The sequence below is a fragment of the Candoia aspera genome, chromosome 4, assembly GCF_035149785.1.
Source record: "Candoia aspera isolate rCanAsp1 chromosome 4, rCanAsp1.hap2, whole genome shotgun sequence".
Classification (NCBI taxonomy): Eukaryota; Metazoa; Chordata; class Lepidosauria; order Squamata; family Boidae; genus Candoia; species Candoia aspera.
In genome coordinates, this window is record NC_086156.1 from 110,630,050 (window position 1) to 110,647,195 (window position 17,146).

At 47.3% G+C, this 17,146-nt stretch overlaps 1 protein-coding gene across 1 annotated transcript in view; it reads left to right on the forward strand.

The window, feature by feature from the left end:
- Positions 1-33: 33 nt before the first annotated feature.
- Positions 34-17,146, forward strand: part of TOX4 (TOX high mobility group box family member 4) — a 19,364-nt gene continuing 2,251 nt past the window's right edge. The window contains exons 1-8 of the mRNA XM_063301523.1: positions 34-494; positions 3,539-3,607; positions 6,939-7,181; positions 9,032-9,295; positions 10,463-10,741; positions 11,591-11,671; positions 13,130-13,834; positions 14,388-14,551. Of these exons, the coding sequence (XP_063157593.1) occupies positions 489-494; positions 3,539-3,607; positions 6,939-7,181; positions 9,032-9,295; positions 10,463-10,741; positions 11,591-11,671; positions 13,130-13,834; positions 14,388-14,551 (1,811 nt within the window). The 5' untranslated portion in view covers positions 34-488. The remainder of the gene's footprint in view (positions 495-3,538; positions 3,608-6,938; positions 7,182-9,031; positions 9,296-10,462; positions 10,742-11,590; positions 11,672-13,129; positions 13,835-14,387; positions 14,552-17,146) is intronic.

A 17,146-nucleotide genomic window follows, 5' to 3' on the forward strand; every position in this document is an offset into this window, starting at 1 on the left:
CTCGGAGGTCAAATCCGTGGCTCCTCTCTCATTCAACCGTTGGAGCTTCGGGCTTTACGTCACATCCGGAAAGCGCCGCGTTGGACTAAGCCTTCTTCCTTCCGTGCCTTGAACGTGGTGGCCGCTCTACCTTGTCCTTTTCACTGCCCCTCGCGGCGTTGTAGCCGCTTCCGGCTCAACCCCTCACCGCCTTAACGGCTCGGGTGGGGCGCCTGAGGGGAATTACAACCCGTGGGAAGACCTTCTCCTTTGATCCCTCCCTCCCTCCTACCCCCGATTTCTTTCCCCAGATCTCCCAACGCTTCATTGACAATGCCGAAGGGGGAAGGGGGCGGGAACGTTGGGCGGAAGTGACGCAGTCCTCGGCCGTCGGCTGGGTGGGCGGAGTAGGTTCCGGTTCCGGTCCAAGATCCTGGAGGAAGAAAGCAGGGGAGGGGGAGAGTCTGGTGGGGTCTCCCCCTCTTCATCGAGGCTCCTAAGCGGCGGCCATGGAGGTGAGGGGACGAGCGGGGGGCGGGTTAACGCCTATCTGCCGTGGGACGGTCTTTGTTGCTGCCAAGGAGAGGGGCGGGGGGCCGGGCGTCTGCGATGGAGGGGCTGGAAGCGATGGGGCGCGATGGGGGGGGAGGTCTGTTCCCCTCAGGTCCTCGGCTTGCTCTTTCCAGCCGTTTCCGGACTTCCCCTCCCTCTCCGCGAACGTGGGACTACAACTCCAGTGGTCCTCAGCCGCCCCTCTGACCCAGTCCGGGCAGGAAGGCCCCCAAGATGCCGTTGGGGGAAACGGCTTTTGCTGTTCGCTGTACCACCTCCCGGTTCACACTGCTTGTGTTCGCACGATCTCATGGACACGTGCGTCCATCGAGGCCGTGGGAAAAGATTAGAGTTCACCGTGTCATACAGACCTAGAACATGGGCTTAACGGCTCACACAGCTATGGGAACGTGCCATGCCACACACAGTCGTTCGTCTCTCTTACAGCTTTTACCTCCCTGCTTCAGGTGCCTCGTATTTTGAAAGCTAAAATGTCGGGATGTGAAGATAGTATTAATTCTTGGGGGCTAAAGGCCCCCTCATGCTTCTTTGATGTGCCCTTCATCGGTGGTATAAAACAATAGAGGAGGGATGAGATGCAGGTACTTTTGTGGAAGGAGAATGGAGGATTGGATCAAAGGTGCATGGATCAAAGGCATGCTAGAAAGCATAGAACAAGATAATGAGAGAAAAAAAGTTAATCCTGAAAAATGTGATGTAATGAGTATGAAAAATACAGGATGTAAACAAACACAGGATAAGAATAATGTGTTCAGGAACCAAACATAGGTTAATAACATGCTGAGGGAAAGAAGCCAGCTTATATAACGGGAGAATAATAATTATGGATTGAGTGTCTGTCTTTTCAGTTCCCTGTTATTAATTAACATCAAAAAGAAAGCCTTGACGTTATTAAAATTCAGTGGTTTTCAATTGTGGCCATTTTTTCTCCTAGAACTATCTGTAAACTTTTTAGGCTAAATTGCTCCTGTGGAATTTTCTGACAACGGTTAGGAAGGAGCTCGATTTCTGTATGAAAATGCCTGTGATCCTTTGGGATCTTTGTTCAGTTCTTCCTGCATTGTTATAAAATCACAACCCAACTTTGCATTCCTGCTGCAATATTACTTTCAGGATTATTGGGTAGTTTAAATAGAACATTGGGTACTTTGTGCTTATGCCTTTAAAGTTTTGTCTTGGCAAGAGAAGCTGGATGGAATTTGTTTATGGATCTTTTCACTTTCTAGGGTAGGATGGGTAGTACTGAATTCTGTGTGTAGTAAATCTCTTTGGTTTATGTTAATCCCCTGGAGTTCTTCTACAGACACACAATGGAGTGTTCTATAGTTTGTTCTCCTGTAACTCCTTTGGTTACATATTTGTCCCAGAGTACTGTTCTTGAATTTCTGTGTGCATACAACATGCATGATACCTTTTGCTGGGAGGAAGGAGTTATGAGACCCAATGTACCTTGGTCCCTTCCAAGCCTATGATCTTTAATGAAGCTATGCCCAAATGGAGCAGCTTATTACATGTAGCACAGTTCATGTTAATATAGAATGTTTCTGACCTGCACAATAAATATGGCACCAGCCAAATAGGATAAATTGTCACATTTTTTAATCTCTTGAAAACTGAGGTAGTGCTGTTATTTCTTAACACGTGAGGAAGTCCAGGACAAAAATATGCAGAGCATCAAAAAGCATCTGAGCATTGCTGGTTGCAAGATGGTTCACAGTTAAACACTTACCTGTTCCTGCCAACTGTGGTTGCTTCTTGCTCTGCTTTTTTACTGCAGCGGATTTGAAACTTCTGAACTGCATGCTGAGGGCTGCTGTGTTTTGCTCCAGGTCTTTGAAGTAAGCAGACTCAGCAGGTTCTGAAAGATTGACAATGTGTTGAAGTAATGGCTTGATATGCGATTATGCAGTAATGATGGTGCAAGAGGAGGTTTCATAGGGTGATGAATGAGCTGCTGGCTTCCCTGAATTGGTAACAGGACCTGCCTCTGCTACAATGTTTTTAACAGCAGCTCAGAGTGCAGATAATAGCAGTGAAAATGCTGAGTTTTGGGCTATAGCAAGCTTCACATACAGAATCCTTCACCTCAGTAGCTGTTTTTTTCTTGGCTGGTAGCCTGTGCTTTAGATTTCTAGAATTTGTGCTTAATTTACTTGTGAAATGGGGTGGTTGTATCTGGTTCTTCCCCAGTAACACCATGAAGACTATGCTCCTTGGGGAAATCAGAAACTGCTATAAAAATGTTATTGCTATCCTCCCCCCCACCCAAAGCATTCATACACTATAAAGTCCTTCCTGGCCCAGCCAAAGTTTTCAACTCTGGCAACATTGCACAAAGGCTTGTGATAAGAAAAACACATTGTGGCACAGCTGGTAGCCTTTGTATGTAACCTAGCTAGGCTGTAAGTAGAGAATCCATAGTAACTCCACTGATGTTTCATGACTTACACTTTCCAAGTGACTCAAAGACAGCAACTTACAAAGTAGTATCACTCACGTTGAGTTGTCAGTGATCCTGTGCCAATCACGGGCTGTATTCTACATCACACTGTCATCATATTGTTAACCATGGTTTGTTGAATAAGTTGCAGTTGGGAAGGCTCACATGTCATGCTAAGCCAGAGGCTTAGGCTTCTAGACTAAGGCAGCTGGGTCCACATTTTGCCCTAGACCAAAGTCAAACAAACCATAGTGTGGCTTAGCCTAATGTCTGAACGTTGTCATTGTCTCTTATCTAGCCAATTTACCCTCTTGTAAAATGCCATGGGAAAACCACACATGATAATCTGACTCCCTTAGAGAAGGAGGCAGTGAACACGTTCTGGAAAAAACAAAACTGTTCTAAAACGGCAACAGTCACAGCTGAGCATTACATAACCTCTTGATGTGGAAATACTGTGGATTTATCACAGCGGCTTCTGCTGTGTTGCTGGTTTAAGATAAAGGAAATGAGACTGATTGATGATGTTTTCCTTTCTCTCCTAAGTTCCCTGGGGGAAATGAGAATTACCTGGCTATCACTGGGACGACCCACCCTTTCCTGTCAGGGGCTGAGGTGAGATGGGACCCAGGCTGGTGTTTTGCTTGCATGGACTGTGGGAGGGACAGGGATGGATCTGCTGCATGACAGAACCTGGAGGCAAACTGACTATCTGTAGTTTAGTGCGGAGCAGATCATTTGCATGCCTGAAGGTTGCTGGTTTAAGTTGTAGCGTTTGCTAATTTATGCTCAGAGTTCCACAATCAGGCACTTTTAACCAGTCAACTTTCAAATGTAGGGCACTTAGTAAACTGATAGGCTTACATATTATTTGATGCTTATAAATGTAACTTGCCACTGGGAAGACCCTTCTATTGATCACCTCCCCCAGGCTGATATATTGAAAAAGTCTGAATGGTCATCTTATCAATCCACAGAATGCCCCAAAGACACTGAGTCTGGTTCCTGGTTCAGCCCAGTTTATGAAGTCGAGTGCTCGGAGAATTGGGGATTCTTTTATTGTCCCCTTCATAATCTCATCTGCACGTATTTTCATTCAAACACACAGAAAACCTCCCTGCAGATCTCTTCCCTTTTCCTGAGAGTCAATACAGGTGCAAGATCTAAATTTTACCACACTTTCCTGAAAGAATGGGGAGAAGACCTTTTGCATCAACACAGTAAAACAAAGAAACCCACAATGGAAGACTATGGATGGTATTTCTATAGAGCTAAAAACGACTGAAGTTTGGAAAAATTACCAAGCTGAAGGCCCAAGGAAATTGGCCCTACCAGCTTGCAGACCTGGTGAGATGAAGGAGTAGATCGAAGTGATGTGCTGGAAGCTGGGTATGGAAAGGGTGGCCGTGTCTCTTGTCTGTCTGCGGATGATGAAATCCTCCCACCTTCCTCAAAACACAATTCCTTTATCCGCTCAGTGTCGGGCTGCTGATGCCGCATTTTTGGTTCCTTGGTTCCTTGCTGTGCCTGCTTTTGGCTTCCTCCTCTCCCAGATTGGTTAAGCGATGGTCTCATTTCAGGATTGGTTAATACATGTTCTGCAGCTCATCGTAGGTAAATGGCCAATTTCCAAGAATAGTGTTAAAATACACATTAGAAGCCTCCTCATCCGGTCCTCCCAAGTCATTGTCTTCAGTGCCTAATTTCTTTGCTTACCTCCTCCTCCAAACTGTAGAGAATTTGTCATTTGTGCTTTCCCCGTCCCTTATCCTGGTGATGTCCTTCATCTAGCAGGCAGGAGTGAACCATGTCCTAGGAACTGCTCAGCTTTGCAATTTCAAAACGGCATAATTCAGCTCCCAGGTATACTTTTCAACAAGCAAGTCGTCATTATCAGCAAACAGATTACCATTATCAGCAAACAAATTACTAAAAAGAACTTCTTGCTGATAGATAACCTCAAGCCTCTTACAGGATGATGATGATGATGATGCATAATAATTTAAGAGCTGTTCCTATCAATAGCGTGGTTGTAAGGGAGTCAAGAGAAACATTTTGGAAGAACGTTGGATTCTTCCAAAGAGTGTTGGATATTTTGGGAATTTGTATTGATGTTGAAGGACTTCATATAGTATTTGCTCAAATACTAGCATTTAACATGTTTCGTTATATAGTATTGCTAATATATTGCATTGCTAATAAGTAAGGAGTGTAGGGGTTGGTGAAAAAATAGCATACCTGTTACAGGTAAATGGCTAAAAAGATGCAAACATGAGGCAGCATCTGGGAAAGTAGGAATGCACGATGCCATTGGGAGGACCCAGTGGTTAAGGAAACGGGCTAGAGACCAGGAGACTGTGAGTTCTAGTGCCACCTTAGGCATGAAAGCCGGCTGGGTGACCTTGGGCCAGTCCCTCTCTCTCAGCCCCAGAGCCAATCAGGCGTGGTATGAGAGTTCTAGTCCCGCCTTAGGCGTGAAAGCCGGCTGGGTGACCTTGGGCCAGTCCCTCCCTCTCAGCCCCAGAGCCAATCAGGCGTGGTATGAGAGTTCTAGTCCCGCCTTAGGCATGAAAGCCGGCTGGGTGACCTTGGGCCAGTCCCTCTCTCTCAGCCCAACTCACCTCACAGGGTTGCTTTTGTGGGGAAAATAGGAGGAGGAAGGAGTATTAGGTATGTTCGCCACCTTGAGTTATTTATAAAAATAATAAAGGGATAAAATCTAAAAAAAAAGTGTCATGGCCTCTCACACGACCTCCACGAGGTTCTAGAAGGGGGACTGATTCTGGTACAAGAGTGTTCAATTTGCATAAGAAGAGTGTTAGTTGCTGATCAGTCTGAACCAATCCTGAAATGAGGGAATCAGCCGACTGCAGACAGGAACCAGTCGAGTGGAGGGAAGCCAAGATGGGCATATGTGAGAGCCAATGAAGAAGCTGGTTTCAAGAGATGCTGGGCATCAGCCTGGACCCTAAGGAAAAAGAACAGTGTTTCTGAGTAAGAACCAGAAGGCATTCTACTACTGCTGCACTCAAGACATAGGTCCATCCTTTCAACTCACCCCAGCGTCTGTGGCTTCTGCAACACGTGTCTCGGAGATTTTAAATAGACTAGCTATCTGACTTGAAGTCATTCTTGGTAAAGTTGGTTACAGCCCGGTAATGAAATTCTCTTATGGCTTTTTCATTTTGCCAGTGAATTTAATTCATTATATCTATGTAAATTACTTACTTGCTGCCTGGTAAAAGTAGGCTTAAATCAGTTTGGTTTTCTTATCTTGGTCAGCACTCAGACTCAAAAAGGAAGTGAGTCCATGGGAAGTTTCTGCAGGTGCTAAGTTATAAATAGTGTTAGAAAAGTCACACTCCTTGATAGAAACACTAATTGAGCAATTGGATGTTATGAGATACATTTGGATTTGGCCAGACTCAGAGCCTTGGGGTACGATGTGGTCTGCTGAGATGTCTGTATTGGCTTGATTATTTGGAGTTTATAACCTATCAACTGAAAAGACATAGTTGGATTGTTGGCCTGTCTTCTTGGTGGCAAATTACATGGCAGTCATTATTTAATGGCACTTTTGGATTTATTTGGTTTTCTTAAAGTAGCGACAGTACTTGGCATTGGGGAAACTCCTCCAGGTCTTAATAGCAAGGGCAAACCACGTCTCTATTTCTTCCAATAAATGTAAATAATATAATAATTTAAAAAAAAACTTGTATGCAGCCTGACTCTCAGCAACTCTGGGTGCTTCCAAGAAGTCACCAGGGGGCAAGTTTGCTTTTTGCTTTTTAATATTCATTTAAAAAGGGTCAGCTCACAGATAAACAACCCTTTTCTTCTCAAGGTTCTGGAGGGTTCTTACCAATCATAGTAGGCATTACTGAGCTAGGTGGACAACGTCTGGCTTGTATTAAAGTTTCTTTCTTCTCTTTTTTGCCTTGCACAGACCTTCCACACGCCAAGTCTGGGGGACGAAGAGTTTGAGATTCCACCCATCGCACTGGACGCCGACCCCTCCTTGGCTGTTTCTGATGTGGTTGGGCACTTTGAGGACCTGAGTGACCCCGTGACTGCCCCAGATGCCACTTTCTCAGCCCAGTATGGGGTTCAGGCCCTTGACATACCTGTGGGCATTAGCCATGGTCTTATGGAGCAAGGGGGCGGGCTGCTGAGTGGTGGGCTAGCCATGGTAAGCCAAACATAAGGGTGTGGTTTAGAGAGGTTGAGTAAGTGGAAGGGGATCTTGGATTCTGTTGCTGACTGACAGCAGTTTATTCATTTATTAAACTTACTATAAATGCTGATTACCACAGTCTCTCAGCAGCATCATAAGTTTAATGAAACGTAAAAACGGTAGTTAAAATCAACAGTTAAAAAAGGTGTATTTTTCAGGCCTAATTTCAGTAAAGGCCCACTTTTGAGGCGCTATGAGATACCCTTTGACACACGCAGGAGAATGTCCTCCGATGATCTCAGGAAGTGGCTGGAGGAAGAGTCAGGCAGTCAGGAATCGTTGAGAAAGAGGCACTCTTCCTCAAGCTACATAGGGTAATAATCAACATTTTGTCTGGAAACAACTTGGCCATCTGTGCAGTGCTTTTAATGCGACTGTGACCATGCAGCTTCTTTGAGTCTCTCCAGAAACGAGCCTGGCTGCTGAATACTGCCAAATGTAACAAAGTTAGCGCCCCCCCCCCCCCACCATGGTAGTTCTGTGGCATGCCATTGTCTCCCAGGAAGGGGCATCATTGATGTATCAGCAAAGCCAACAAAAGGTGTTTCAGGCCATTATTGGAAGCTCGCTTGCATTGTGCGCCTGTTCCTTCTGGGGAAGTGTAACCCGCTTCTGAACAGGGTGATCTACCAGGGTGATCTACCACCTCCCTAGATTTAGCACTCCTCACCAGGAGCATCACCATCTTTTCCAGATTCAGTTTCCACTGATCCTGCCTCAACCAAAATTTGCGCCCAATCCGGCTGGCTAACTTACTTTTGCCAACCAGTGAACCAAGTGGCGGTGTTTATATTTAAGTATTTGGGGCCTGCAGTTAGTCTTCCTCATGACAGCAAGGACTGGCAGGACAGTCCTTTGTGACTTCCTTATCTCCAGACCTCAGCACAAATAAGGTTAAAAAAAATAACAGTTCTTCCTTTAGGCTTCCTGCCATGGCTGGTGCTTGAGTGAAAGTTGTGGTCTTCTATAAACACTGTGAGTGTAAGTGAGACAGTTCAAGTATTTGGGGAGAGTTACGCCCCATCTGGAAGAGCTCGGACAGTTTGAAAGTGTTCCTTGATCCTCAGCCTTCCTGAGCTAGTTGGATTTAATGGTGGTTCTCCACGCCTTGGTTACCCACTTTCTTGACTACTGCAATCTGCTCTACGTGGGGCTACCCTTGAAAAACATCCAGAAGTTGCACTTAGTCAAAAATGTTGCGGCCGAAGTGTAACGATGCAGGATTCTGAGATTATGTGATGCCTGCACTGAAAGATTTGCACTGCTGTCAATTGCTTGCCAGGCATAATTTGAAATGCTTTGATGACCCAAAGGACCATTTTTCTTCTTACAAACCCGTCAAGGTGGAGTGGGGAGACCCAAGATTGCCCTCTCCCCCCCCACACACCCACCATCAGTGGCATGCCTTTCTGGCATGCAGGAAAGGAGGAGTTGGGCTTGGCCTTCGCTTTGTCATTGCTTAGGAAATCTGCATAGACAGATCTCTTCTACCAGACTTTTAATCATTCCATGATTTTAGAATTTATGCTGCTGCTTGTTTCAATATTTGTAACGTTCCTTTTATTCTGGTGTTGTTTTTAATTCTGTTAGTGCCAGAGTAGAAAGGCAGGGCGTAAATTGGATAAATGGGCATAGGGGACTCCTGCTGGTGTATCTGGAGAAAAACAGGTTGGGTCTCCAGAGCAGGGGTGGTGTGAACAGCTGGGCATCCCTCTTGTCAGGAGGCTAAACTGGCACCTGGGTTCATAGCACATGCTGCCGTACAGTGATCTTCTGTGATCCAAGTTGTCCTTACCCTTTTTTAGGATTTGGACCACCCCATGGGGACCCAGTACAGCGCCAACCCACCCGTCACCATTGATGTGCCTATGACAGACATCAGCACTGGCCTCATGGGGCACGGGCAGCTGACCACCATCGACCAGTCAGAGCTGAGCTCTCAGCTGGGGCTCAGCCTGGGAGGAAGCTCTATTCTGCCCCCTGCAGCCCAGTCCCCTGCGGAGCAGCTTACACCCACCCCCTCGCCCACCAATTCTGTGCATGAGGAAGAGACAGAAGAAATCAGGCGGGTGAGTTTGGACACGCTGGCTGCTGAGATGGGGAGAATTTGTACCAGCGCGTGGAGGCATCGGCTGGGCTGCAGTGTGTTTGGCTTGGCTTCGGCTTCATGCCTTGTGCGAATCCAGCCAACTATAGCTTATTCAGGAAGCTGTGCTTTAGAGTTATGGGTGAAGTAGGACATGGAGTCAATACATTGGTCCACTAGCCTTCTGCAGGGGCTGGACAGGAGCCTTAATGGGGCCTGTTTGCCAAGATAGGAAGAGAGGAAGATGACTTATACCAGATCTACTGGGCTGCGGTTCTCCAACATCTTGTTTCCCATCTTCTGTCTGATCCTTTTTATTTGGGGATTCAGTACACAGATGCAGGAACTGTTAGAAGAACCACCTGTGGGTTGCAGAGATTGGATCGCCCTTCCCATTATCTCTGCCCACCGGTTTGCCTACCAAGCATGAAATCTTGAGAGCTACAGCTCCTGATCTCAGCTTTTGGTATTGGAGTCAGTATATTTTTAAAGCAAACAAAGCCGAGGGAGCCTATTTGTTTTTCATAACTTGACCATGAGCTACCTTTTTTAACTGGACCCACTGGTGGTCCTGTGAAGATTCTCGCCCTGTGATTTGGGACTCCTATCTCAGAGTGTTCGTTGCTTTGAAAAGAAATGTTCCGTTTTGCTTTTTTGGAGATCATTGTTTCATGTTAAGTCTGTCTCTTTCCCCTGCTGAGCTGTGGTTTGACTATTTCCTGCTGTTTTCTTTTAAGTCTGCCAGCTCAGCTCAGCCACCTTCCCTTGATAGCTATTGCTGGCATGGTAGTGGGACCTCAGTAGACAATTCTAAGACCAATCCCTTAGAAGCTGAGCTTGACTCTTGGTGATGTCATGGATGCAGACATGCTTTGCCCTCGTGTCTTCTGGAATCCACCCCCCCTGCCACCCCGCATTTAGCCTCCAGGCCTAGTGGCCTCCCACCCAAGTGCAAACTGGGCCTAACCCTGTATAACTTTTTAAGCTGACCCCAGCTGCTGTCTCATAAAGTGGGCAGGACCTCGGCAGGAGTTAGAGGCTGATGCAACTTGCTAGGTCCAAAATAGAATCTGTTCCTCCTGCCCACAGACAAAGCCTCCCTCTCCGCTCCATGCAGCTCTTTCTGACCTTGCTCATCTCTGTCCCGCAGCAAGTTTCTGTCGCCAAGCCAGCCCCACCTGTTTCAGCAGCGCCCCCCCCAGTTGCAGCACCGGCGGTCGTGCTGGACGTGGGGAAGAAGCAGAAACCAGCCAAGAAGCAGAAGAAAAAGAAGGATCCCAATGAGCCCCAGAAGCCCGTCTCTGCCTATGCCCTCTTCTTTCGGGACACCCAGGCGGCAATTAAGGGGCAGAACCCCAAAGCCACCTTTGGGGAGGTCTCCAAGATTGTCGCCTCTATGTGGGACAGCCTGGGAGAGGAACAGAAGCAGGTACATCCCGAAGGGTTTGTTGCGTGGGGTTGGTGTAGGGGTGGGACACACGCCTCCTCTCCAAACTTCAGCACCAAGGACAGCACCCCAAGGATTCCGTTTGGAGCCCTCAAACTGGCTACTCTCTGCTCACCTGTTTTCGCCTCGGGACGTTCTTCACAAAAATTGAGCCAGAAAATCAAATGGGCTGTGATAGTTGGTGGGGACTTGGTTGAGGAAGGCTAGCCCGTCCTGCAAGAGAAGGGGAGTTTGGCATTAGAGGCTCTTTATTAAGGTTGGGGTGGGGGGAATAATCACTTGGGAGATGAACACATGAAGCCATCCTCCCAAAGTCTGATGCACTGAGCAGGACTCATATCAAAGCGAGGATTTCTCCCAGCTCTTTTGAGGAGATAGACCCGATGGGCAGCTTCCAGGCACAAGGGCTGTGTTTTCCTGCTGACCGATGGATGTCATCTCCCCACGCACAGCAAGATGGAGGCGGCAACGTGGTTAACCTCTGGCTGCTTTCTAAAGCTATTCCTTTAGAAAATCCGATTGACTAATGAGAGAGCTTTTTAGCCTTTTGTCCTCTCTTGAGGGTCATTGATACATTTCAATCAAATGATCTTTAACCAATGCTTCTGGAGCACAGATCTTTGCACCCAGTGCTGCTCTGAATAGACCAGAAGTCTTCCAAGCTAGTAAAAGACCTGCCTCAGATGCAGAATCCTTTCTGTCTGAAATTCATGTCATTTCCTGCAGTCCATAGTGCAATAGATTATAAGGGCAGCCAAGTGAACAGCTGGAACAGGGGTCCATCCTTCTTTGTAATTCCCATCTTTCCTTTTGCCCACCACCCTTTTGCAGGTGTACAAGCGGAAAACGGAGGCTGCCAAGAAAGAATATTTGAAAGCGCTAGCAGCCTACCGGGACAACCAGGAGTGCCAAGTAAGGGGACATGGGACGTGACTGCCTGCTCTTTTCCCATCCTTGCTCAATTGACACCTTGGGGCTCCGGGCTTCATGCTGCTCCTCATTCCACTCACCTTCCAGAGGAGGAAGGAAGCGTAGGAAATGCCTTTGACCAGAGATTGTGCTTGCCCAGAACTGCCCTTCTGACAAGTGTTTCTCTAGTATTTCTGCAGGGAAGTGTCTTTTGTTCTAACTGGTGCTTTTGGTTAGATAACAAGGAGAAGCCAGGACCTTTGCAGCTGGGAACAGTTCAGAGCAGTCATTCAGTCACTGAGTGACCGTTTTTTGGGTGGAGGAAATTTGTGGCTTTGGTCCTGATGGGGAAAGGATGCCATAGCAGCACGTTGCTCGTGAGGGACCACAGATAAAGGGAAGAGGCAGACAGTGCCTGTCATTTCATAACCTCTGTGCTTTTTTTAAAAACTAGTCTGGCTTGAAGGAGAACTTATCCTTTAAGTCTGGGGTACAACTGCTGAGGATTGCTGTTACAAACATGCGGCGGGGTGGGTGGGTGGAAAATCACTAAAGGTTTGGCTGCCAGTCCCCCTGCTCTAACATTCTCCCCTCTTGGCATTAGTTTCCCTTTCCGTTTGGTGTCAATTGCAGGAGAAAAATAACTAATAAAGCAGTTTGGCCTAACAAAAATGGCTTCAGTGCTTAGCTTAATGCTTGAGAATACAAAATACAAATAGCTTACTAAGAGGCCGAAACTGCAAACTCAGGCCTGTGTACCAGAGAAGAGGAAGTCGACTCTTGACTGTTACTCACGGTTTGCTGACTAAACAAATTAAAAGCTAGAAATGCTAGATCGATATGGATATGGGTTTGGGTGGGCTCTGTCACTGTACTGGTATGTGGGAATGGCCTTGGGAGACTGGGACCAGAGACACTGCCAAGGGAGCAGTTGCATAAGAGACAGCATATTCTGCAGCTGGATAGTGGGTGGGGCAAGAGGCTCAGAAGGGACCCTCCCTAGTTTCTTGGGTCGTAAAGGAGATGGTGGGAGATTTGTCCTTTCACACTAGGAAGATTCTGTTAATGTAGCTTTACAATAACGTAGAATTAGCTCATCCGGTCGTGTTTCCTGTCTGGTCCACCTGGTAAGGCTGACAGTCGCTAAGGGGTCATACTGTCCTTTTTCCTCTAAAGAAGATCATTAAATAAGCTTTATCATTCTACTCTTTCAGCAGTTAGAACTTTGTATTCTGCCCCCTGCACACCTCAGTAAACTTGTCTCCAGCATATCGTGTGCTTCCCACTCGTCCGTTGGGTCAGGGGGAGTTTTTCCCCTTCACGGTTTCCGTCCTTTTCTACAAACCTTGAATTTTGCCTGCCTGCATCTCTTGAGTTCTTAGGAGGAGAGACCAGGGCAGGAAAGTACAGCAAGTCACTTTTGGTCTGCTCTTGAACGGTGTCACGATTTTGTCTCCCCAGACCACAGTCGAGACGGTGGAACTGGACCCAATCTCCTCTCCTTCGGAGCAGCCGGCCCCAGCTGTGGAATCGGCTTCCCCACCGGCCCCGATGCTGCCCGCCCCCCCGGCCCTCGAGAGCCCACCTCCCCCTCCTCCTCCGGCTATTGTCCCCACCCAGCCCACGGTGGTGGTGACCTCCAGCGCCGGCCCCCAGTCAGCCGGCCAAACCAGCATCACAAAGATCATCATCCCCAAGCAGATGCTGCCGTCCTCGCTGGCTGTCACGTCGCAAGGAGGGGTGGTGACGGTCATCCCCGCCACGATGGTGACCTCGCGGGGGATCCAGCTGGGGCAGCTGCAGGCCGGGACAGGGACCACCCAGATCGTCACTCGTTCGGTCTTAGCTGCGGCTGCCGCGGCCGCCTCATCCATGCACCTGCCGCGGCTCCAGCCTCCGCCTCTTCAGCAGATGCCTCAGCAGCCCCCCACCCAGCCGGTCACCATTCTCCAGCAGCCCCCTCCGCTTCAGGCCATGCAGCAGCCGCTTCTGCAGCAGAAGGTGCGCCTCAACCTCCAGCAGCCCCCACCCCCCCTGCAGATCAAAATCCTGCCCCCGCCAGCCCTTCAGATCCAGCCCATCGCCCTGCGGACAGAAGACGGCAGTCCCGAGAGGCCCAGTGCTGAGCTCCAAGCTTCCCCGGAGCCCATCGATGTCATGCCAGAGGTAAGAAGCCACGTGGGAGGAAGAAGGGATGGAAATGATGCTGGGGTGCTGCTGAGTTAATCAAGAGAGCGTCTGAGTACGTTGTGAGTGCCCAAAGAGAGAGACAGAGAGATGGTGAATAGCACCTGGGATCTGTCTTGAACTCAGTGCTGGTTCTTTAACTTGGGGTCTTTATTGTGGCTACCCAATATTGTTTGCTTCTCCAGTCAATGATTGCAGCGGGGAGCACGGCCCACCGCATGCCTGAATCTTCTGGCAGAGAGAAAGCTTGTATTGGGAAGCATGCAACTTGGAGCTAGGAAAGAAGTTCCCTTTTTCGTTTTTGTTCAGCTGAAAGTAAACGTGCCACACAACCTGTGATTGTAATGGAATTTAATTGGACTGGAAATTAATTGCTATGCCTAATTGGACCATTGGGAGAGAGCTGATCTCATTCCCTTTCCCTCCTCTGATTGGCTGGACTGAAGAGTCTTTATCTTTCCTCTCCCCCACCTCACCTCCTACAGCAGGCTTGGATAAATCTTGGAACCTTTGTCTTTTCTTCCTCTTCCAGGTAGAGTCTCCAACGCAAATGCACGTCGAGCTAGTGTCCGAATCGCCCATGGCCATGTCACCCCGCCCTCGCTGCACCCGTGCAGGCTGTGACAACCCTCCAGTAGCCAACAGTGACTGGGACAACGAATATTGCAGCAACGAGTGCGTGGTTAAACACTGCAGGTGGGTGATTCGAGCTGCAGCTGTGGTTCCAGCCAGGGATACCCCGGAAAGGGCTTTATTGGATATAAATAAACTTTATACAACAGTTGTATATCCCCTTATAGGAAGGTGAGGCTGAAACAGTGGGAGAGAGTTGATACCCAAGCCTCAGAATAACTAGGAACATCATGATGTAAACCTCCCTAAACATCACTTCTGAGGCTTTGTCTGTTGTCCTTCGCTGGTTTCCTGTTTGAAGCAAGCCTAGATTTCAAGCAAGGCTTTTCAAAGATGCCCAGAGGGTCAAAGATTCTCAGTACAACAGAAATATCTCAGGAGGTTGTTGGTCTCCAGTTGGCCAAATATTTTTTACAGAATTGGGAGGGAGTGATGGCGGGGGAACTAGTATGAATATCAGGGAGTCCATTTTAATTTGAAGGGTGAAGTCGCTGCGAATATAATATAACAAGCTGCATACTTTACAAGAAATGTGCAGGCACAGTGATAAAAACTAACCAAAGTAAAAAAGAACTAAAAAGATGACAGAATCTAAAGAGAAAACAACACGAACTAAAAAAAACCCTCAAGTAATAATAAAGAAGTAAATCGAAGCGAATATTTGTAGCTCAGGGTTGAACTGTGGAGTCCTTGGTGCTCTCTGAGCCTTGCTGTTTCCTTGCAGACGTTTCATTGCCAGACTAGGCAACATCTTCAGTGCAAAGAGGGAGTGGCCTTTGCTCTCTGTTTATATACCGTGGCTTGCCCTGCTTGTGTTGGTGGGGGTGTTGTTCTCTCCTTGGGAGTTCCTTGAAAAGGACAACACTGCCATACATCAGAAACATCTCAGAAACCACCACCAACAGACGGTTACAACCACATGGCATCACCGTAGCACATAAACCAACCAAAACCCTTCAGAACATCCTAGTAACCCAAAAGACCCAGTAGCCCAAGAAGAAAAAACAGGAGCTATTTACAACATGCAATGCAAAGACTGTAACAGCCACTATGTAGGACAGACAGGCAGAAGACTAGCAGAGCGCATCCACGAACACCAACTAGCAGTCAGAAGACATGATGACAACTCCTTAATCTCACAACACATGGACAGACTCAACCATAGTTTCAATTGGGAAACTGTGAGCACCCTAAACCAAGCCAAATCCAAAAATGCCAGAGAATTCCTGGAAGCCTGGCACTCAGACAAAGCAGCCACCAACAGACACATAAAGGTCAACAACATTTACGTACCATTCAAAAGAGAGAATAGAAAAGCCAAAAGACCAGGACACTCCCTTGCCAGCAATCAACACCCAGATATGCAAAAATCAACACTAGGATCAACACCAGATGAACCATCAAACAGCACAATACACCCTAATCAAGGAACTGTTAACTCAGGCAATCAACCAAGCAGCAAACAACAGCCCAATCAAAGCACTCCTAAGGAGAGAACTACACCCTTACCAACACAAGCAGGGCAAGCCACGGTATATAAACTGAGAGCAAGGCCCACTCCCTCTTTGCACTGAAGATGTTGCCTAGTCTGGCAATGAAATGTCTGCAGGAAAACAGCAAGGCTCAGAGAGCACCACGGACTCCAAAGAAGTAAGTAAGTAAGTAAGTAAGTAAATAATGCCAGCCTGTTCACATTTCAAAAGTGTGCTACCTTTTTTCAGTGTCATCGTTTTGTTTTATTTTTAAATGATGAATTGAACCCAGACCACATGGATTTGTATGATGCTATCCTGCCCCTCCTTCCATGCAGAGCTAGTTCAGAGACAGAGTTGACAGATTCCCTTGAGCCAGTTAAAGTCTGGTACCCAAATGGCCTTCCAGGGTTTAATTGTTCCAACCTCTGGAACATCCTCCCCCTGGAGGTGAGACAGGCCCCATCACTCCTGGACTTCTGTAAAAAACTAAAAACCTGGTTTTGCCAGCAGGCCTGGAGCGGGCAGGGGAATAGCCACTCTTGGGGACGGCTGGTGCCCTAGAACGATCCTAGAATGGCCCTTTATACTCACGGACTGATAGAGAACCTTCAGCCATCTAAATTTTATCACATTTTTATTTTTATCGTACTTATTTTAATTATCTTGAATTTTAACTTTGTTTTTATTGTAAATCTCCCAGAGTCCTTCCTTTGGAGGGGAGATGGGATAAAAAATTGATGAATGAACGAATGAATGAGTGAATGAAGGAATGATTGCCTTGGCCGGACCATCATTACTAAGGATGGAACCCGCATGTTCCAGTGTTAGAATGTTTCAGGTTAGATGGCCCATTCTGACCTCAAAACCTTTCAGCCTCAAAATGTTTTTCATGGCTCCCAATCATGAGGACTAACCAGCAAATTCAACGTAAACCGAAGCAGCCAGTCCTGACTTCTGATCCCATGTGCAGTCTCTTTATCAGTCAGAGATTAGCCTTATATCAAATCTGTGCAAATGATCTCACTGCTTCAGCCCAGCAAGCCATACCTGATGCACCAAAAAAGAAATAAAGCGATGACCCAGTGGAGCTGGCAATTGCATTTCTGAATGAGCCTTACAGTACAAAAATATTGTGTGTGTGTGTGTGTGTGGAGGGTGGTGGTGGGAATCAATATGACAGGTA